Here is a 23024-nt window from a genome sequence, read left to right as displayed (position 1 = left end):
AACCACTGCAGCTGTGCCTTTACTTTGAGACTCGTGGAAATAGTGATCATCAGTGGCAACACAAAAGTAAACCAAACAGGGTAACAAGGAACAGAGTTTTCACAGGAACTAGAGTATAAAGGTTACCTTTAGGGAGCTCAGCTTGAAGACTCACACATAGCTGTGAGTGTGACACAAGGAACTGGCCCAGTTTCTAACTCAGCCTCCAAACTTATACTTCCTGGTTCTTGGTGATTGGTGAGCAGGATTAGGTGATGCAGAGAGTCTCAGGCTGGCAGAGGATTGGACAACTCTGGATCAGGTGAACAGTCACTGTCATGTGACTACTCCAGACTAGGCTGTGATGTAGAATGAGGCCTAGCAGGCCGAGAGAACACTGAAGCCTGAACTTCATATTACTGAATTCAGCCTCACACAGGAGATCACCACAGGTGGAGCTAATTAACTATTACCTTTCAGGCAGAGAACTCAGGAAAACTCATAGTGCTGACAAGCTGTTTAACTCAGTGAGTAAAAAGACATAGGATCCGGGACAGATGGCAGGGGTAAGTCACCAAATATGAAACCTACAGTCAGGATTGTGACAATAGTGTAGCTGCAACATGCATAGAGAAAGGAGTGTAAATCCTGGTAGAATGTACTTTAAATGATGTAAATGTGAATGATGGAACCTGTGGTAGAACAGTGTATGCCAAAGATTGGGATAGTAATATTCAAACCCCACCTCCTTTACTGTTGCCAGGCCTGGAGGTGTGTGTGAAGTGGAGACCACCATGTGATAGGGCTGCAGGGGAGGCCATGTCTGATTAGGTGAGCCATGTTTCTGTTAAAGCCACCAGATTGAAGTTGTTAGAAATGAAGAGGTCACGCATGGATGTTAATTTGTTAGAAACAGAGCATGCATTCCATTAGTGATTTGGAGGGTGATAGGAGACATGTGATGTTTATGAGGTTGGCTGGATTTATATATTGCTGCAAAACAGGTGAATGTGAGTGGGGCATTTGGTTGGGTCCCGGATTTGGTGAAATATCACATGGTATTATCAGAAGAAGGAGAGAGAGATAAATGTGGGTGTAGGAGGTTTGTGATCATGTTTTTTTGTGGTGACAGGTTGTGGATTTTATAGTCTCTGTATAAGGATAAGTAAAAAGCTCAAGAGTGTTAATAAGAGGGGAGTGGATTATTGAGGAGGCAGTGTGTACAGAGGGGTGAGTTGCAGGTAGAGTGAATGATATAATTTCTTTTGAGAAAATATTATGGAGTGCAATGAAGAAAATCAATTTGTTGTACATGGGTCATTTGAAATAAGTTATTTAGGCTTAAAGTTTAATGAAGTTGCAGTTGTTAAAGTTAAGCTTTACTGATGTTATTCAGCTGTTAATTTTACAAAAAAGCGAATACCCCTTTTCGATCTAATTACTCGGGTCGCAGCCGGGAGCCTGACACGGGTCACAGCCCCCTTTCCATTGCCGTATTGGTGATGTTGCCGGTGACACCATCCCATACAGTGTGAAACGGGAGCCGTGTCGCTTCCGTTTACACTGCACAGCTTACCGGGTTGAAAAGAGTTGGAATACCGGGTCAATCGACCCGGATTATTACAACTCAGCCCTTTTACACCAGCCAGCAACACGGGTTATGCGCATTCATGTGCAATAACCAGTGTTGTATGCTGGCTGGTTGAAAAGGGGTATTACTGTTATGAAATATTAGTGTATGTGAACACACATTGTTCAGCACATGTGACCCTAGATTGCATGAAAATGGCAAATTGATAGAGGCTACCAGTGAGGAAAATGTTTAGGTGATGAAAGGTGATAAATTACACTCTATGTGATTATGCAAAAACACCAGGCCAGTATGCCTTCATTAACTATGAATGACTGAGCAAAATTTTAAACACTGGTATTAACAGTCGCACACAAATCTTGATATAACAACTGTTTCTCCTATATAAAATTTGGTTGCATAGTGTTATCAGACAGTGTGAGGATTTCAGATTGAAAGACAGGTACATACGTTTAAATGCACAGATGAGTTAGCATGAGAGTGAAAGCAGGTAGTTTGGTAGTTCCTTTGTTGCAAAGATGATTAAATGTATGGTTTCCGTCTAAGACACTTAAAAAAAAAAAAAAATCCTCTTACAATAAAAACCCATGACTTCAACCAGCCTATCTGTTATCTTTAAGAAACATGCATTACAATACATACATACTGTACTGTAGTTGGAATTTGCAAGGTTAATGATGAAAATAGTAAAGGGAATCAACTTCCAAGCAGAGAATGTGTTTTTACCTGATGTATTATCCTGTACATTGTGCACATTTATAAACATAAATGCTTCTAAATTATCTTACCTTGCACACTGCAACTGTATTGGATACAGTTGTACTTAAGCTAAAACAGTGATCTTTTTAAGATATAATTTTATCATACAAGTAAAATATATAAATGATCCAATAAATTACCTTTATTTAAAAAGGTTTAATGTTTATTTTGAGCAGGATTAACAAAAGAAATGTATCTTCTTTAGGGACGAGCATTACACATTTAAAGGATTTAGGCCTCGCAAGAATTACCAAGAACTAACCAATTTACCAACATTACCAACAGAAGTTACCAACATTACCAAAAGCCACATGTTGGTAAATCTTTTTTCAGTCACATGCTTCAGATGGGTCATTTGACTTAGTGGTGTTTCTTTTCTACCAGATCTCTCCCCCACCCCCACCTAGACAAAATGCTCACCGATTTTCCGATTTTATCAGCCACAAATGGAGCACAACACTCAATAATTCTTATTCAGATTGTCCATTATGTAGGCTTCCTGCTAATTAATTATGGATCCCAACTTTTATGTTCCTATTTTTCAGTGATACAACATTTTCCATGTCTCCCATAGTGGTCTGTTGTCAGATTAGACTTGTTCATTTTCTTTTAGGTACCCTGTAGTTATCCTTAAATATTAAAATATCACAGTTCTGTGTGAGGGTCCCTTTATGGTTGATCAATCTAATCAACTCTAACCCATGCCTGACTAGGGGTCATCCTTGATTCCATAAACTGTAATTTCTTTCACACATTAAATCCATTATTAACACATAATCACAAAATACACCCGTAATAGGCATGACAAGGGGGGGGGGGGGGGGGTTCTTGTTACATCCCTGGGGCTGGTGTTTAGCTAGTGTCAGGAAGCTGTGGGATGTTTAAAATGTTGTGTCACAATGGATGTCTGGTGAAATAAAGGAGTCAGCTGGCTAAGCAGACCGAAGTAGTTTATACGCAGTTCTTTACTATATAATGCAGAAAGTCCGCCACTCCAGACGTTTCAATATATTACAGCTTGTCATCAAGATATAAAATATTACATGTGCTTACCTTATCTATATACTCTGGACCTTTACATGTGCAACCCGATCAACAAATGTAGTTATATAGATTGGGTTGCACGTGTGTTGGGATGTTGGGTGTATAGATAAAGTAAGCACATGTAATATTTATTTATCCTGATGACAATCTGTAATAAATAATTATATTGTTTAGTAGGTTTCTCAAAATACACAATATACAGGTAGCACAGAATAAGATATAATGGAACAGACAATACTAAAAATATATATAATTTATAAATCGTTAGTTTTGCATTATATAATCAGAATCTGCAAACTGAAAATAAGAATTTGGCAAGAGGAGAGGCGTAGAAATGAACATAGGAACTAAGTTTCATTTGGCAAAGGTATTGTATTTTTCATCAAACAAATTATTCAAACACCTCACACAGAATGACTGGTATTCATTTTATTTCAAAATAAGTTTTCCTAGAATATAATTATGTAGATGAAATTCTTTCACATCTGACACAAGAACACATAATCAGTAGAAGCTTTTAGTTGCACTTACTGATAAGAAATTGTTCCAACAACGTATCGTCCAAATGTCTAACGACTAGTAGCTTTTCATATGTCATGTTTCTCCTTCAGGGTCCACAGTAGATCCACAGGATTTACATTGGGGTTGTAGGTGGCATGAGAGGTTTGGGGCACCAAACGGTAAAAGCTTTTGAAGCTCCCAGCATGCATCGATCCAGCCTCCTTATAACCCCGCCTTCTGGCCCAGGGAATTCAGTTTTTTGTTTGGTACGGCAGGAGTCTGACCACTGTAGAAACGGTGTGGCTGTTTTATATAGTTTAGTGACTTTAATATGCGTCTTAAATGCATTGAAAAAATTTGCTCCAACAACTTCCCGCCAGTGTTGCAACAACAGTTACCTTCATGTAAATACTAGTGTTATGGCAGGTGCCAGCTGGATGTACTAGCAGGTCCATTCTGACCATCCCAGGCTGCGATTGGAGCACAGGGAGAAGGTAATGCGTCAGTATCCGGTTAGCGGATTAAGATACATGTAATGCAGCCTTACTGTTTCGGGGGGAGACTACCGGAAAGATGCTGATGCAGTCGTCCACCTCTGGTGGACCAGCGCTAAACCTCAGGGATCATAGGCTCTGAGGTTTAATGAGGACGCGAAGCCTGGGGTGGATGTAAGCAGTGGGAAGTAAGGCGCTCTCCTGGTTGCCCCTTTCCCCAGTTCATGACAACTTTCCTCAGAGTCTACTGCATTTACCTGCTTCCATCTGAGATGCATAGAGATTGAGTACGTAGTGCTGTGTTCACTGGTGCATCTGTTACTGATAGACGTTTTCTCTAATGTCCTAGTGGATACTAGGGAACTGTACTTTAGTATCATGGGGGTATACATCGGGTCCACTGGAGCCTGGCACTTTAAAAACTTTTAATGTGTGTGTTCGTGTGTGCTGGCTCCTCCCCTCTATGCCCCTCCTACCAGACTCAGTTTAGAAAAATGTGCCCATGGAGTGGGGTGCATTTCTCTGGAGCCCCAGAGAGTTTCCTTTATTTTTTATATTAGTTTATTATTTTCAGATAGTACTGGTTGGCAACCAGTCTACCTGCTTCATGGGATTTAGAGGGGAACCCGAACCAACCTCCTGAGGGTTAATGGTTTGTAATCCCAGCTGACAGGACACTGAGCTCCTAAGGTGCTGTTTCACACACCATACTGTGTGTGCCCACGCCAGCAGCTAGCCGCCACCCTCTAACAGATGCCGAAGATCGTCAGGTGTGGTGAGTGTTAACAGCGGGGTCCCTGGTGTGGTTTGGCGGCATGTCATGCGGCCATCACGGGCCACGAGCTGCGGTGCCCGCCACGGACTACACTGGCTCAGTGGGCTTATGCTGCACAGTGCTCACTGTCCATTAGGCTTTGTGTGTACTGTTTTGTGTTAAAATCAGCCAGTATAAACATTAGTGGGACCACGTGCCATTACAAGGGGCGGGGCTTCCCGGAGAGCGGGACCAGAGGAGGGAAGGCGCCATATCCTGCTGCTGCAAGCTGCTCCTCCACGGACCCACACTGTTACAGACTCTGTACTGGTACCAGGTGGTCATTGCATGGGGGAGCACATCAGCGATAGCGCCACTGCATATCTTTTAAGTGATACACATTTTTTCACACATTGCGCTGTGTTCTGTGTGCTGGTCTCCGTTTTCTCTGTGTCACTCCAGGGGCTGTCTAGGGTCTGTGTGGAGGTGCTTTTTCAGTGCGCTGCGCTGTATTACAGTTGTGTAAATATGTCTGTTGACATGGTTATGTGTGCTGCTTGTAACTCTACCCCTTCTTCAGCGAGGTCCCTCATGTGTGAACAGTGCTCCTTATCTCCACAGGGACACAGTTCACAGGCATCTGACTGGCTAGATAATTTTAAAAACATGATTCAGAATGTGAATTCAGAATTAGCTGCAGCTAAAAAGGAGAGACAGGTGTTAAATCAATCTGTAGATTGTATGGCTAAAGCAGCAGATACCAGAAAGGCTTCTCAGCCCCATCTGTTGGTTTCACATAAACGCTCACTGCCACAGGTACTCCAGTCTGATTCGGATTCTGATCAGCCTGATGTGGATGATGATGATATGGATGAGGACAGCTCTCTGTCCCCGGGGGTGGAGGCCCTCATTTATGCTGTAAGAGAGGTTCTTCACATACCAGACCAGGAAGCAGAACCAGATGAGGCGTTGTACGTTAATGTTAGCCCCAAGACTTTAGCCACTGTTCCTGTGTCTAAGGAATTAAACTCCCTTGCCAGGGAAGCATGGGTAAACCCTGACAAGAAATTTAAAATTCCTCAGAGGTTTTTGTCTCCTTTTCCCCTCCCAGCTGAGGATAGGAAGGTATGGGAAAAAACCCCCATCAGTCGATACATCTGTGTCCAGACTGTCTAACAAATTGGTACCACCGGTGCCAGGTGCTATGTCCCTTAAAGACCCTGCTGACCGTAAAATTGAGACCACTCAAGGCAATATATATGGCAGCAGGCATAGCACAGAGCCCCAAAATAGTTTGTAGGTGGATTTCCAGGGCAGTAGTCAAGTGGTCCGATATTATTATTAATGGATTAGACACTGCCCCAGGATGAGGTCATTACTTTGCTGCAACACATTCAGGATGCTGCAAATTTTATGAGCAAGGCTATAAAGGAATTGTGTAAGATAAATGGCCACACTACTGCTATGGCAGTTTCGGCAAGCAGAGCTCTGTGGTTACGTCAATGGTCAGTGAACGCTGATTCCAAAAAGGGTGTAGAAAATCTTTCTTGTACAGGTGATGCCTTGTTTGGGGACAAATTAAATAAATGGATTTCCCAGGCAAGGGAGGCTCAGTCTATCTATCTGCCGTTGGCTGCACCACCTGCTAGACGTTCTTAAACAGGACCCTCCTTGCAGTCCTTTCGTGTGGAAAGTTCAGAGGCAGGGGCCGTGGAGTCTCCACCACTCCTAGAGGATCTCATGGTAAGTCCCGTAAACTTGCAACTGCTGCATCCCTGGACCAGACCACCGGATCCCCTGCCGCTAAGCCTTCCGCGTGACGGTTGGCCCCAGCAGCAAGGCGACTGTCAGGTGGGTGCTCGCCTTCAACACGGCGAAGTCCTGCCGGGATCCTTGGGTGAGGGACCTCATTTCCCAGGAATACTGGCTGGAATTTACAAGTACTTCCTCACAGATTTTTCAAGTCGGGCTTACCAGTTTTGCCCACTGTGAAAGTTACCTTGCAAGAGGCTAGTCAAAAACTTTTGCGGACAGGGGTGGTGGTTCCGGTACCAACTCCGTTACACAACAGGGTTTTTTCAACAGTCTTTTTGTCGTTCCAAAAGCAGACTGTTTGGTGCGACCCATTTTAAACCTGAAGTCTCTAAACCTGTATCTGCGGGTATTCAAATTGAAGATGGAATCCCTGGGGGCAGTGGTGTCCGGTCTGGAGGAGGAGGAATTCCTGGTACCTCCTAGATGTCAAGGATGCTTACCTACACATTCTCATGTGGCCCCCTCATCAGGCTTACCTCAGGTTCGCCATCTTGGATGACCATTTCCAGTTTCAGGCCTTGCCCTCTGGCCTGTCCACAGCTCCGAGGGTCTTCGCCAAAGTCATGGCGGAGATAATGCTGCAACTGCGCATGATGGGAGTCAACAATGTCCCCTACCTGGACGATCTCCTGATAAAGGCTATGTCCAGGGGACCGTCTACTGTACAGCATCGATCTGACGACTCACCTGCTTACGGATCATGGGTGGATCCTATATTTTCAGAAATCTCACTTGGAACCGACCCAGCGTCTTCAGTTCCTGGGAATGATACTGGATACAGTGTCTCAAAAGGTGTTTCTCCCGATGGGCAAGGCCTTGGCTACCCAGGCTATGGTCCGCTCAGTGCTCCATCCTTGCAAGGTATCCATACATCTTTGCATCCGTTTGCTGGGCAGGATGGTTTGCTGCTTATGAGGCAACCCAATACAGCAGACTTCATGCCCGGCCATTTCAGCGAGATCTGCTGGACAAATGGTTGGGGTCCCACCTTCACATGCATCAGGATGTGACCTTATATCCGAAAGCCTGTATTTCTCTATTATGGTGGCTACAAGTTCCTCACCTAGTAGAGGGCAGGAATTTCAATATCCACTCGTGGATTCTACTGACATTGGATGCCAGCCTCTGGGGTTGGGGAGCTGTGTCCCAAGAGGCCCAATTCCAGGGGATATGGTCAATTCAGGAATTTGCTCTGCCGATAAACATCCTGGAACTCGGGGCAATATAAAGTGCTCTTCTGCAAGCTTCCCATCTCCTGGAGGATCGGGCGATCCAGGTTCAATCGGACAACGCCACGTTGGTGGCGTATATTAACCGACAAGGGGCAACAAGAAGCAGAGCGTTGATGCGAAAAGTGTCAAAAATACTCTGCTGGGTGGAGGCCAACGCAATGGCCATCTCAGCCATCTTCATTCCAGGAGTGGACAACTGGGAAGCAGACTTCCCCAGCAGACGCGACCTCCATCCGGGGTAATGGGGCCTACATCCCCAGGTGTTTCAACAGTTAATTCACCAGTGGGGCTGTCGCAGATATATCTGATGGCTTCTCGTCTGAACAAGAAGCTATGCCATTACTGTTCCAGAATGAGGGATCCACAGGCTGTAGCAGTGGATGCGCAGACGTCACCATTGACGTACCAGTTTGTGTATCCGTTCCCTCCTCTATCGCTAATCCCAGGGGTTCTAAAAAGATTAAGAAGGAAAAACGTTCAAGCAATTCTAATTGCCCCGGATTGGCCTCGACAGGCGTGGTACTCTGACCTTCTATCCATGGCACTGGAGGATCCCTGGCCTCTGCCGCTTCAAAAGGATCTTCAGCAAAGTCCATTTGTCTATCCAGACTTACAGCGGCTACGTTTGACAGCTTGGAAGTTGAGAGGGAGATTCTAGCAAGGAAAGGTCTTCCCTCCAGGGTTATTTCCACCATGGTCCAGGCCAGGAAGATGGTTACGTCAAAACATTATCATCATTTCTGGAAAAAGTATGTTTCCTGGTGTGAAAGTAGAAAGATTTCTCCCATGGAATTTAGAATTGGACGTTTAGGCTCCATTAAAGTACAGATTTTGGCGCTATTTTCTTCCAGAAACAACTTGCCATGTTGCCGGAAGTACAAACTTTCCTAAAAGGAGTTCTTCATATGCAACCGCTCTTCGTACCTCCCACGGCTCCATAGGATCTTAGTGTGGTTCTGTCCTTTCTTCAATCGTACTGGTTTGAACCCTTACATAGGGTGGAGTTTAAATTTCTTACCTAGAAGATGGTGATGTTATTGGCATTGGTGTCTGCCAGCTGTGTCTCTGAATTGGGGGGCCTTATCCTGTAAGAGCCCTTATTTGATTTTTCATGAAGTCAGGCCGGAACTCAGGATCCGACCTCAGTTTTTGCCAAAAGTGGTTTCAGCTTTTCATGTGAATCAACCCATTGTGGTTCCAGTGTTGTCTGACGCTTCCATTGGTCCAGAGTCCTTGGATGTGGTGAAGGCTCTGAAGGTTTCTGTCATACGGACTGCTCGTCATCGGAAATCTGATTCGCTGTGTGTCCTTTATGATGCCACCAAGATTGGTCGTCCGGCTTCTAAGCAATCAATTGCTCATTTGCTAAAGTTGACCATTCAACAAGCCTATACTTTGGCGGCTCTGCCTTTGTGGACATCTATTCAGGCCCACTCGGCGAGATCGGTGGGCGCTGCCTGGAGGCTGCCTGGGGTGTCTCGGCCTTACAGTTGTGCCATGCTGCTACTTGGTCTGGTTCGAACACTTTTGTGAAATTCTATCGGTTCGACACCTTGGCCAAGGATGACCTTCAGTTTGGTCAGGCGGTTTTACAGGGGTCTCGGCACTCTCCCACCCATTTGGGAGCTTTAGGACTTCCCCATGGTACTAAAGTACAGTTCCCCACTAGGACGTTAGAGAAAATAGGAATTTGATACCTACCGGTAATTCCTTTTCTCGTAGTCCATAGTGGATACTGGGCGCCCGCCTCAGTGCTTCGATTCCTACTTACCGGGTAAGTGTTTGGTTGGCTCGCCGTTGCGGTCCCCTTATGCTGTTGGGATAGCTTTGCTATCCTGGTTAGGTTGGTGTTGCTATCCTCTGTTCTGGTTAGCTCAGTCCTTTTCAGTTATGGTTGTGTGTTGGCTTAGTGCCTCAGCGCTGTTGTACCTGTTTTCTTCTCTCGTGGTATGTCCGTCTCCTCGGGCACAGTTTCATTGACTGAGTCTGGTAGGAGGGGCATAGAGGGGAGGAGCCAGCACACACACATGCACACTAAAGGTTTGTAAAGTGCCAGGCTCTAGTGGACCCCATCTATACCCCATGATACTAAAGTACAGTTCCCCAGTATCCACTATGGACTACGAGAAAAGGAATTACCGACAAGTATTAAAGTCCTATTTTTTAGCGTCATTATTGAAAATGGAAGCCGGGTTCTATTCTAGTTTTCCTGTATCCCACTCTCCGGAGGCAGGAGGTACAGCACTAATTTCCTACCTACCTCTGTGGTATTGCACAGTTGAATAAGCGCCTTGTGCAAATGAGAAACTGCGTACATATATTGCTGTATTATTCGCTATGCATCTAGATATGCTAGTCTCCCTGTATCCCGCTACCTGGAGCTAGGTAATACAGTATTGTTTTGCTACCTGCCTTAGGGTACTGTGTAGTTGAAAATATGCCCATTTTGCAAATGTTTTCTCATGCATTTTATGGGACTTTTTGCTAGTGCTGCTGTCTGACTTTAAAAACCTTTTTTTCTGTCAGTCTCTCTTTCTATCCCTTTCTTCTTTCAATACCCTCCATGCTGGCACAAGCAGGGTAGGTTCTGATTGTACTTCACTTAAAACATACATAAGTGAAGGCTGTCACATTGCTGCGGATTGTTACACTGTTATGTGAATAATATTGTTGCTATGTCCTCACAATGCAAGGGTAACGATGCAGCACCCGGACTTACATGGTCATATTTGTCCTGCAAAGCAGGGTTAACCTCTTAGGAATTCGTGTAGGACGGTTTGTGTGCTAAATGTTGTAGGTTCATGAGTAACCTCAAGCTTAGTGACCAGCCAGCCTTATGCAAGGAACCTGTACTAGTACAAGAATCCCCTTGGGCATCTTTTGCACAGGTTTTATAGAACATAGCAAATCGCTTGCCTGTTCCGGCTATGTCTCCAGATTTGAGGTACCCACAGAACCCTTCTGCATTTATGCAACAGCCGCCATGGATAAATGTGCTATCACACTCAGTCCAAGATTTGGCCCAGACCTCAGCTACCTTTCAGCAGTTAATACAAGCATACAGGCACACAGATATGAAAACGGATAGACAGGGGACACCACCATTACAATCTACACCGTTTTCAGAATCCGAGGATACTTCAGCTGATGAAGTTGAATCCTCTCTCTCTGTCTGCTTTAAGAGAAGAGGAACACCATACCTCAGTAGATATTCCTGAGTTAATTCAGACCGTAAAATCCATATTGTAAATGGAGGATGTGGTAAAGTCTAAGGTTCCAATCTTTAAACGTCCCAAAACAGTAAATACTTAATTTCCCAATTCAGATCAGCTGACGGGAATTATATAAGAGGCATGGATAACTTCCAGTAAGAAGTTTAAAATACCCCAAAAATTGGTTTCTTATTATCCTCTCCCACCTGTGGACTTGGAAAAAGGGAAGTGCCTCCCAAGGTAGATGCTGACGTAGTTTGACTGGTGTGCAAATCTGCATTACCTCTGCTCTCAACATCATTAAATGATACAACAGACAGAAAGATTAATAGTTATCTTGAGACTGTATTCTCCTTAACAAGGTCAAGTACAAGACCAGCTATGGCCACAGCATAGGTGGCAAAAATGATATCTGTGCAAGGACCAAAATAACAATTATCCCATATAGCTAATATCAAGAAAACTGCTGCCTATATGGAAGAAGCAGCCCTAGAAATGGGTATACTAGCTTCTCGAGCCTCAACTTCTTCATTAGCAGCTCATAGAGCAGTGTGGCTACAAGGTAAAGCAAAAGCAAAGGCTTATGTCAAACAGTCTCAAACAAATAAATATGTTAAGTTTCACGGCTGGCACATAAATTGGACAAAGTCCTCCCTAGTTCTATACCAGTGGATGACGCACCTAGGGGCTGTATTGGATACCAGTCTTCAGATAATCTTTTTACCTCTGGACAAAAGATACACGATACAGATGAGAATTTGCAAATTGCTACACAATCTGAAAGAATCCATCCATGCAGCAATGCGGATTCTGGTATCAATGGTCTCAGCATTCGATATAGTAGAATATGCCCAGTTTCATTCAAGACTCCTTCAACATCTGAATCTCTCCAGATATAATGGACAGCATCAAACGATAAAAAGTCAGACAATGATCCTTCCACAGAAAGTTTGTCAGTCATTAGCCTGGTGGCCTCTGATCTGCTTCTGACCACGGATGCCAGTTCCCAAGGCTGAGGAGCTGTAACAGAGCAATAATCTCTCCAGGGGCATTGGACCAAGGACGAAAGTTGTCTACCAATCAATGTCCTGGAACTTCGGGCCATATACAGTATATGGCACTCACCCAGGTAAAAGAAGTGCTTCACGGCAAACCGATTCAGATTCAGTCGGACAATGCCACTGCAGTAGCATACCTAAATCATGAAGGAGGCACTCGCATTCGGATGGCAATGAGGGAAGTAAGATGATGAAGGTGGGCAGAATTTCATCATACAGCTGTTTCCGCAGTATTTATACCCAGAGTCCTAAATTGGTTAGCGAACTCTCTCAGCTGGCAAGACATTCATGCCGTCTGCATGAATGTCTTGCCAGCTGAGGCATTGCAACCAGGAGTCTTTTTTTAGATTCTGGTAAACAAGTGGGGTCTGCTGGGAATGGGTGCCCTGTCATTGAGGTGGAAATTTCATCTGGCATATGTCTTCCCACCAACCACCCTGTTACCCAGGGTGATTTGAAAATTCAAACAGGAAGGGGATGCCGTGATTTTAATAGCGTGGTCCAGACGAAATTAGTACACTGATCTGCAGAGGCTATCTGTGGACGCTTCACAGATCTGCCTCGGCGACCAGATCTAGTGATTCAGGGTCCTTGTCTCTACGAACACTTGGATTGACTGTCTTTGACGGCGTAGCACTTGAATACATCCATATTAAAAGCAAAAAGCTTTTCACAGGCAGTAATTCAAACTATGAAATAAATCACATATTATATAGGATAATATGCGTAGCAGCGCTAAGTGATAGACAAGAATATACACTGCTCAAAAAAATAAAGGGAACACTTAAACAACACAATGTAACTCCAAGTCAATCACACTTCTGTGAAATAAAACTGTCCACTTAGGAAGCAACACTGATTGACAATCAATTTCACATGCTGTTGTGCAAATGGAATAGACAACAGGTGGAAATTATAGGCAATTAGCAAGACACCCCCAATAATTGAGGAGTTCTGCAGGTGGTGACCACAGACCACTTCTCAGCTCCTATGCTTTCTGGCTGATGTTTTGGTCACTTTTGAAAGCTGGCGGTGCTTTCACTCTAGTGGTAGCATGAGACGGAGTCTACAACCCACACAAGTGGCTCAGGTAGTGCAGCTCATCCAGGATCAATGCGAGCTGTTGCAAGAAGGTTTGCTGTGTCTGTCAGCGTAGTGTCCAGAGCATGGAGGCGCTACTAGGAGACAGGCCAGTACATCAGGAGCCGTGGAGGAGGCTGTAGGAGGGCAACAAACCAGCAGCAGGAACGCTACTTTCGCCTTCGTGCAAAGAGGAACAGGAGGAGCACTGCCAGGGCCCTGCAAAAGGACCTCCAGCAAGCCACAAATGTGCATGTCTACTCAAATGATCAGAAACAGACTCCATGAGGGTGGTATGAGGGCCCGCCGTCCACAGGTGGGGGTCGTGCTTACAGCCCAACACCATGCAGGACGTTTGGCATTTGCTAGAGAACACCAAGATTGGCAAATTCGCCACTGGCGCCCTGTGCTCTTCACAGATGAAAGCAGGTTCTCACTGAGCACATGTGACAGACGTGACAGAGTCTGGAGACGCCAAGGAGAACGTTCTGCTGCCTGCAACATCCTCCAGCATGACCGGTTTGGCAGTGGGTCAGTAATGGTGTAGGGTGGCATTTCTTTGGGGGACCGCACAGCCCTCCATGTGCTCGCCAGAGGTAGCCTGACTGCCATTAGGTACCGAGATGAGATCCTCAGACCCCTTTTGAGACCATATGCTGGTGCGGTTGGCCCTGGATTCCTCCTAATGCAAGACAATGCTAGACCTCATGTGGCTGGAGTGTGTCAGCAGTTCCTGCAAGACGAAGGCATTGATGCTATGGACTGGCCCGCTCATTCCCCAGACCTGAATCCAATTGAGCACATCTGGGACATCATATCTCGCTCATGTCTCGCTCCATGCACCACAGACTGTCCAGGTTTGGGAGGAGATCCCTCAGGAGACCATCCGCCACCTCATCAGGAGCATGCCCAGGCGTTGTAGGGAGGTCATAAAGGCACGTGGAGGCCACACACACTACTGAGCCTCATTTTGACTTGTTTTAAGGACATTACATCAAAGTTGGATCAGCCTGTACTGTGTTTTTCCACTTTAATTTTGAGTGTGACTCCAAATCCAGACCTCCATGGCTTAATAAATTTGATTTCCATTGATAATTTTTGTGTGATTTTGTTGTCAGCACATTCAACTATGTAAAGAACAAAGTATTTAATAAGAATATTTCATTCATATCTAGGATGTGTTATTTTAGTGTTCCCTTTATTTTTTAGAGCAGTGTATATTACACTTAAAAATTGGTTTATTGAAACATAAAATTAATATTCACTAAAACATTCTGTTTATGTGCTCTGGACTCCTTTGAATCCCGTACAATTATGCAGGACCTCCCGCTTTCGTTATTCCAATTAGTATGGACAGTTCTTGGAAATATTATAGTAACTTTGTAAAGTGCTTATGATTTTTAAGGGTAACGTTACCACACGATGACCGCTGGAGGAGAATTGCTGTCCACAACCTATATATTCTGGGAGTGGGATGCCCTCACGATGGCAATGCGGTCTCCACAGGGAATGATGTGGAAAAAAAACAATATGATGACCAATAGGAAATGTCCAAACGATAATTGTGGGAATCCTGCCGACGGTAATGAGGTGGTCCAGTTCATTCCCGTGGACAGATATAACGTGCAGAGAGAGTTAGATTTCGGTGGAGTGTATTCAAACAGAAATCTAAATTGCAGTGTAAAAATAAAGCAACCAGTATTTACCCTGCACAGAAACGAAATAACCCACCCAAAGCTAACTCTCTCTGCAAATGTTATATCTGCTCCCCCTGCAGTGCACATGGGCCCTCATTCCGAGTTGTTCGCTCGCAAGCTGCTTTTAGCAGCATTGCACACGCTAAGCCGCCGCCTACTGGGAGTGAATCTTAGCTTAGCAAAATTGCGAAAGAAAGATTCTCAAAATTGCGAATAGAAATTTCTAAGCAGTTTGAGTAGCTCGAGACTTACTCCTACACTGCGATCAGTTCAGTCAGTTTCGTTCCTGGTTTGACGTCACAAACACACCCAGCGTTCGCCCAGACACTCCCCTGTTTCTCCAGCCACTCCTGCGTTTTTCACAGAAACGGCAGCGTTTTTTCACACATTCCCATAAAACTGCCAGTTTCCGCCCAGAAACACTCACTTCCTGTCAATCACACAACAATCACCAGAACTAAGAAAAAACCTCGTAATGCCATGAGTAAAATACCAAACTTCTTAGCAAATTTACTTGGCGCAGCCGCAGTGCGAACATTGCGCATGCGCAGTTTGCGGAAAATCGCTGCGATGCAATGAAAAAAAACGAGCGAACAACTCGGAATGAGGGCCATGGTTTTGCCCAATTGCTAACAAACTTGCTGCTGCGATCAACTCAGAATTACCCCCTAGGTCTCTGCATAACTTCCCTGAAGATACAAATATCAGCATTAACCATTTGGTTCCAAAGGAAAATTGCAAATCTACAACTTTTTCCAGGGAATGCTCCACATTCAGCCTCCATTTGTACCACCAACAACTCCTTGGTATAAAGGTCTATGTGTGTCTTTCTTGAAGGTGCAAGTGTCGGCACTAACTGGTATGGTTCCAAAAGAAAATTGGTAACTTACAGGATGTTCGCTCTTTTTTCCAAGGACTGCTTCACATTCAACCTCCTTTTAGTTCCCCCTACAGCCCCTTGGGATCTAGAAATAGTCCTCAGGGTGCTTCAAGATGCTCCATTTGAACCCCTGCATCGAGTTGATCTCAAATGGTTGACAGCTAAAGTTCTTTCTACTGGCTATTGCTTCAGCTAGAAGAGTATCTGATTTAGAGGCACTGTCATGTAACCCTCCATTTCTGGTATTCCATCCATACAGAGCAGTTCTCCGAACCAAATCTGGATATCTTTCTACGGTGGTCTCAAAGTTCCATCTAAATAAAGAAGTAGTAGTTCCGGCCTTTCAGTCACCGGATCTCTCTGTGGGGGATGCATCATTGGACGTAGTTCGTGCTATAAGGATCTTCGTGGATCGTAGCAGTGCCATCAGAAGAATAGACTCTCTCTTTGTTCTGTACGGATTTTACAAGAGAGTATGGCCTGCATCTACAGTATCCACAGGGAACCCACCCTGACACGCCTGATTTGAATATTTATACATTTACTGTGCCTTTCCTCCTGGTATGGAAGTGTGTCTGTTCTCACCTGAATAGGTCTTCTTTCTTGTTCTAATCCTGCTCCTACCTCGAGCTTTATGACAAACTGAATTCCCTGGGCCAGGGGAAGGGGTTATAGGGAGGCTGGACCGATGAATGCTAGGAGCTCCAAAAACTTTAACTGTTTAGTGCCTGATCCTCTGATGCCATCTACAACCCCAATGTAAATCCTGTGGATACTGTGGACTTAGGAGAAACAGAGTTAACAATGGTAAGTCTACCATAACTAATGTTTTATGCTGTTGGATGATCCAAGATGGTGTGAATTTAGTAAATGTATGGTGTGAATATAGTAAATGTATTTATTTCAAGTTACCAATGAAGTATAAGACAATTGTATCACTTTTAGATTCCGGTTCACATTATTTTGTTTGTCTGTTTGGAATTCCTTGTCATCTCCTGTACATAGATATAAAGAATCAGTAGGCATAGGTACAATATAAACATTTGCTTTGTTGGCAACAGTTTGAGGGGGATACAGTTGAATTGCCGGCAGTCGGAATCCCTGCTCATAGGGGCTATTCCCACTCGTGGGTGCCCACGACACCCATAGAGTCGGAATAGAACATGTGGAGAGCACAGCGAGCCACTGAGCCTGCAAGGAGACACTCTGCGCTTGCCCCACTGCTGGTATATGGACGGCTGGGATCTTGTCTGAAGACCTTTTTAAAATTCTATAAAAAATTCCTGAGTATTCTTGTGCAGCCCATACCACTTTCAGAATGGCTTTGTAGTAGTGATAGAATTTCTGGATATACAGGTTGAGTAGCCCATATCCAAAATGACTGGGACCACAAGTATTTTGGATTTCAGATTTTTCCGTATTTTGGAATTATTGCATACCATAATGAGATATCTTGTGGATGGGACCTAAGTCTAAACCCAGAATGCATTTATGTTTCATATACTGTACACCTTATACACACAGCCTAATGGTAATTTTGTACAATATTTTAAATAATTTTGTGCATGACCCAAAGTTTGTGTATATACATGAAATCCATTTATGTTTCATATACACCTTATACAGGGTTGGGTATGCGTGACCGGTGGGGGGGGGGGGGCGAGTTCAACAAGCCCCTTGCAGGCGCGCTGCACTCTCCACAGGTTCTATTTTCACTCCATGGGTGGACAGCTACAGGTGGGAACAGTCCCTGTTGTTCGGCATGCATCCATTGGGATTGTGAGCGGGTGGGATATAGGGGACAGTATTGTGACCGGTGTTCTCCTGACTGCCGGTCACATAAGTGCAACCCCTTATACATACAGCCTGAAGGTAATGTTATTCAATATTTTGAATAATTTTGTGAGTTAAACAAGTTTGTGTACATTAAACCATCAGAAAGCAAAGGTGTCTATCTTGGTCACCATGAAACAGCTTTTAGTTACTTTATTTACTACAGAGTTTTTGTATATAGATATCTGCTGCTTGAAGCCGTTTATTCCTTTTAATTATTCCTTATAAATTATTTATTTGATTTTTATCTGGTATATAAATATTTTGTTATATAAAATGAAATGGCTACAGGATACCTATGTTAAGTTTTTGTTTTTTTGTGCCAGTAGTGCATGTTATAGGTATACCTGAATCTGTAGACAAGTAAGGAAGTGATTTATTACAATATGGCCCAGATGTTTTGTGGTTTATTACTATGGTTTTCTCACTCATCCTCATCTTCAAAAATTGCATTTGTCATATCTGATTTGTAGATTTGTGCATAAGGTGAGCCTGTCTGTTCACATGAAAGTCAGACATATGAGAGAATTCAATTGAGGGCAGGGAATTAAAAAAAAACCTGCAGCCGCAGGGCTGAAAATGGAACGCAGTGATTTCTGTAGAAATCAGTTGCACCTCTAGAGCATGTCTGATTTTTCCTAAAATAGTTAATTTTTGGAAAAGTCACCGGATCTTGCGCTGCCACTTAACAGTGGTTAATATGTAGTGTGTGTAAGTGTGTATGAGTCTGTCTGTTTGTGACACCTCCCTCCTGTACTGTGTTCATCTTCCAAGAGTCCTTGAGCCTCCCAGCAGCACCCTCCTTATTGTAAAATTGGAGTGGAAGCTGCAGAGCACCATGTGCCATTGAGGGTGGTCTTCAGTTTGCCGGCTGTCGGGATCCTGGTGCACAGTATACCAACGCCGGAATCCCGACAGCTGGCATACCGACACTTTATCTCCCTCTTGGGGGTCCACGACCCCCCCTGGAGGGAGAATAAATAGCGTGGCGAGCGCAGCAAGCCTGCAAGGGGCTCATTTGCGCTCGCCACCCTGACGGTATGCCGGCGCTGGTATGCTGGTCGGCCGGAGCCCGGCCGCAGGCATACCATACTACACCCTGCCATTGATGTGAGAGGTGAACGTCTGCTACGAAGGTGTATAATGGCCGACCTACACGCTATAGTTGAGGGATACAAGACGTCTGTCTAAAATGACAATTCAGCAAACGTCTAGCTGCTGACCGTGCCGCAGACACAGCTGTTACTCTGGCTATTAGCTGGTGGTTATAATAATGTAACTCGACCATGTATTATGCTTTTTTTGGAATTATAGTGTTTTTCATGTTCTGTAGTTAAAAATGTTGTAAACCACGAACACAAAATAAAAGCATACTGATGCTTTTCTCTTACAACTATTGTTTTCTCTTTCAGAGATGCAAGGAATATGGCCAAAGATGTCAACGATGCTTTAACTGATATTTTAAGTGTTGAGCTTTGTGTGGACAAGCTAGAGGCGATGAAGACACTGGCTTCACTAAGAGATAAGAGTCAATATTTACAGGACATCTGGAGCTGAATTTTGTCACCAAGAGTGCACTGTGCTACATGTCCTTATTGTGGAAGTTACTAGTCTACTGAACACATCCAAACAAACTTTAATAAAGTTCATAATGGTTTTACAAACCATAGATTATCTGATCGTGCCTGATCATGTTTAGTAAAAAATACTACATCCCTCATTATGTTATGAATATATAGATCTACTGCAGTGATTGGTAAAACCAAGTTTTTATTAATGTGACTACTGCTACTGTAACATACACAAATACTGTGGGCCATTAATGCACTCATAGAATAGTCTCATTTTTTTTATACATTTCAGTTTTGCTTCTGCATCCATCCTCACTCTAAACAAAGTAGTATTTTAGATTGCTTAAGAAATGATAAAATTTCTGAAGTGTTAAACCATAAACAGTATGATCCTGCTATTTGTGAGTGTCCAAATTTGATGAGTTCCTATCACAGAGCAATTAAAGAGCACTTATTAGTGCTGCTGATTGGATGTTAATGCGCAGTATGTAATGGGAGCTATAGTTTAGTGACAAAATGATTGCATAATGTGCTGTTCTATCACTGTAGGCGGCATCTCCCCCACCAAGACTACATTTTGAAATGCAACAAAGCCAGAAAAATGCTCCTGGGATTCACAATAGGTTCCGTTTATGGGGATTTTCTGGAATCACAGTAAAAACATTTTTTTTTACAAATCTCAACTTTGGGATTATCCTTTTCTTTTCTCCTTTTCTGACTTTATAGGTGTAAGAATCCTTAACTGTACATGCATATCCGCATTTTATCTGGTAAGTGTTTATTATAGACCGGTGAGATTATCGCATACAATTTGATCTTTTTAGTTCAACTTGCATCGCGTCTAGTTCAGATCACACCGTGTTTAGTTTCCCTTGCAATGAGATGCACGCTCCCGTGTAGTCCATATTGCAAGGCTAAATACTATGTGCAGGTAGGTATTTCTAAACTACAGATGGAGCCGCGCTAATCGTGGCTCCATCTGCAATAAATTGTATGTGAAGGGTCGTGCTAGGGAACCATTATAATCACAGTAAAAGTCAGTGGTTTAAAAAAGTTAAAACCATTTATTATATTTCTCTATCGTCCTAGTGGATGCTGGGGTTCCTGAAAGGACCATGGGGAATAGCGGCTCCGCAGGAGACAGGGCACAAAAAGTAAAGCTTTAGGATCAGGTGGTGTGCACTGGCTCCTCCCCCTATGACCCTCCTCCAAGCCAGTTAGATTTTTGTGCCCGGCCGAGAAGGGTGCAATCTAGGTGGCTCTCCTAAAGAGCTGCTTAGGAAAGTTTAGCTTAGGTTTTTTATTTTACAGTGAGTCCTGCTGGCAACAGGATCACTGCAACGAGGGACTTAGGGGAGAAGAAGTGAACTCACCTGCGTGCAGGATGGATTGGCTTCTTGGCTACTGGACATCAGCTCCAGAGGGACGATCACAGGTACAGCCTGGATGGTCACCGGAGCCTTGCCGCCGGCCCCCTTGCAGATGCTGAAGTAAGAAGAGGTCCAGAATCGGCGGCAGAAGACTCCTCAGTCTTCTAAAGGTAGCGCACAGCACTGCAGCTGTGCGCCATTTTCCTCTCAGCACACTTCACACGGCAGTCACTGAGGGTGCAGGGCGCTGGGAGGGGGGCGCCCTGGGAGGCAAATGAATACCAAATTTGGCTAAAAATACCTCACATATAGCCTCCGGAGGCTATATGGAGATATTTAACCCCTGCCAGAATCCGCTAAGAGCGGGAGACGAGGCCGCCGAAAAAGGGGCGGGGCCTATCTCCTCAGCACACAGCGCCATTTTCCCTCACAGAAAGGCTGGAGGGAAGGCTCCCAGGCTCTCCCCTGCACTGCACTACAGAAACAGGGTTAAAACAGAGAGGGGGGGCACTAATTTGGCGATATGCTTATATATATATTAAGATGCTATAAGGGAAAACACTTATATAAGGTTGTCCCTATATAATTATAGCGTTTTGGTGTGTGCTGGCAAACTCTCCCTCTGTCTCTCCAAAGGGCTAGTGGGTCCTGTCCTCTATCAGAGCATTCCCTGTGTGTGTGCTGTGTGTCGGTACGTGTGTGTCGACAGGTAGGAGGACGATGTTGGTGAGGAGGCGGAGCAATTGCCTGTAATGGTGATGTCACTCTCTAGGGAGTCGACACCGGAATGGATGGCTTATTTAGGAAATTACGTGATAATGTCAACACGCTGCAAGGTCGGTTGACGACATGAGACGGCCGACAAACAATTAGTACGGTCCAGACGTCTCAAAAACACCGTCAAGGGTTTTAAAACGCCCGTTTACTTTAGTCGGTCGACACAGACACAGACAGGGACACTGAATCCAGTGTCGACGGTGAATAAACAAACGTATTCCTTATTAGGGCCACACGTTAAAGGCAATGAAGGAGGTGTTACGTATTTCTGATACTACAAGTACCACAAAAGAGGGTATTATGTGGGATGTGAAAAAACTACCATAGTTTTTCCTGAATCAGATAAATTAAATAAAGTGTGTGATGATGCGTGGGTTCCCCCCGATAGAAAATTATGGGCGGTATACCCTTTCCCGCCAGAAGTTAGGGCGCGTTGGGAAACACCCTTTAAGGTGGATAAGGCGCTCACACGCTTATCAAAACAAGTGGCGGTACCGTCTATAGATAGGGCCGTCCTCAAGGACCAGCTGACAAGGCTGGAAAATATAATAAAAAGTATATACACACATACTGGTGTTATACTGCGGCCAGCGATCGCCTCAGCCTGGATGTGCAGAGCTAGGGTGGCTTGGTCGGATTCCCTGACTAAAAATATTGATACCCTTGACAGGGACAGTATTTTATTGACTATAGAGCATTTCTATATATGCGAGATGCACAGAGGGATATTTGCACTCTGGCATCATGAATAAACGCGATGTCCATAACTGCCAGAAGATGTTATGGACACGACAGTGGTCAGGTGATGCAGATTCCAAACGGCACAGTATGGCCGTATACAGGAAGAGGACTTGTTTGGGGTCGGTCCATCGGACCTGGTGGTCACGGCAACTGCTGGAAAATCCACCGTTTTTTACCCTAAGTCACATCTCTGCAGAAAAAGACACCGTCTTTTCAGCCTCAGTCCTCTCGTCCCTATAAGATCATATCTGCCCAGGGATAGAGGAAAGGGAAGAAGACTGCAGCAGGCAGCCCATTCCCAGGAACAGAAGCGTTCCACCGCGTCTGACAAATTCTCAGTATGGCGCTGAGACCGTACAGGACCCCTGGATCCTACAAGTAGTATCCCGGGGGTACAGATGGGAATGTCGAGACGTTTCCCCTTCGCAGGCTCCTGAAGTCTGCTTTACCAAGTCTCCCTCCGACAAGGAGGTAGTATGGGAAAAAATTCACAAGCTGTATTCCCAGCAGGTGATAATTAAATTACCCCTCCTACTACAGAAAAGGGGTATTATTCCACACTATATTGTGGTACTGAAGCCAGAAGGCTAGGTGAGACTTATTCTAAAAATTTTTTTTTGAACACTTACAAAGGTT

At 44.4% G+C, this 23024-nt stretch overlaps 1 protein-coding gene across 2 annotated transcripts in view; it reads left to right on the top strand.

Annotated features, from left to right (window-relative positions):
* MTRR (5-methyltetrahydrofolate-homocysteine methyltransferase reductase) overlaps positions 1-19603 on the top strand; it is a 528380-nt gene extending 508777 nt beyond the window's left edge. For both annotated transcript variants that reach the window (XM_063922764.1, XM_063922765.1), the window contains exon 16: positions 19342-19603. In XM_063922764.1, coding sequence (XP_063778834.1) covers positions 19342-19486 — 145 coding nt within the window. In that variant the 3' untranslated portion in view covers positions 19487-19603. The remainder of the gene's footprint in view (positions 1-19341) is intronic.
* Positions 19604-23024: the final 3421 nt, after the last annotated feature.

Source organism: Pseudophryne corroboree, chromosome 5 (assembly GCF_028390025.1).
Source record: "Pseudophryne corroboree isolate aPseCor3 chromosome 5, aPseCor3.hap2, whole genome shotgun sequence".
Lineage (NCBI taxonomy): Eukaryota > Metazoa > Chordata > Amphibia > Anura > Myobatrachidae > Pseudophryne > Pseudophryne corroboree.
The sequence above is the reverse complement of the archived record's forward strand: the minus strand, read 5'-3'. Positions and strand labels throughout refer to the sequence as shown.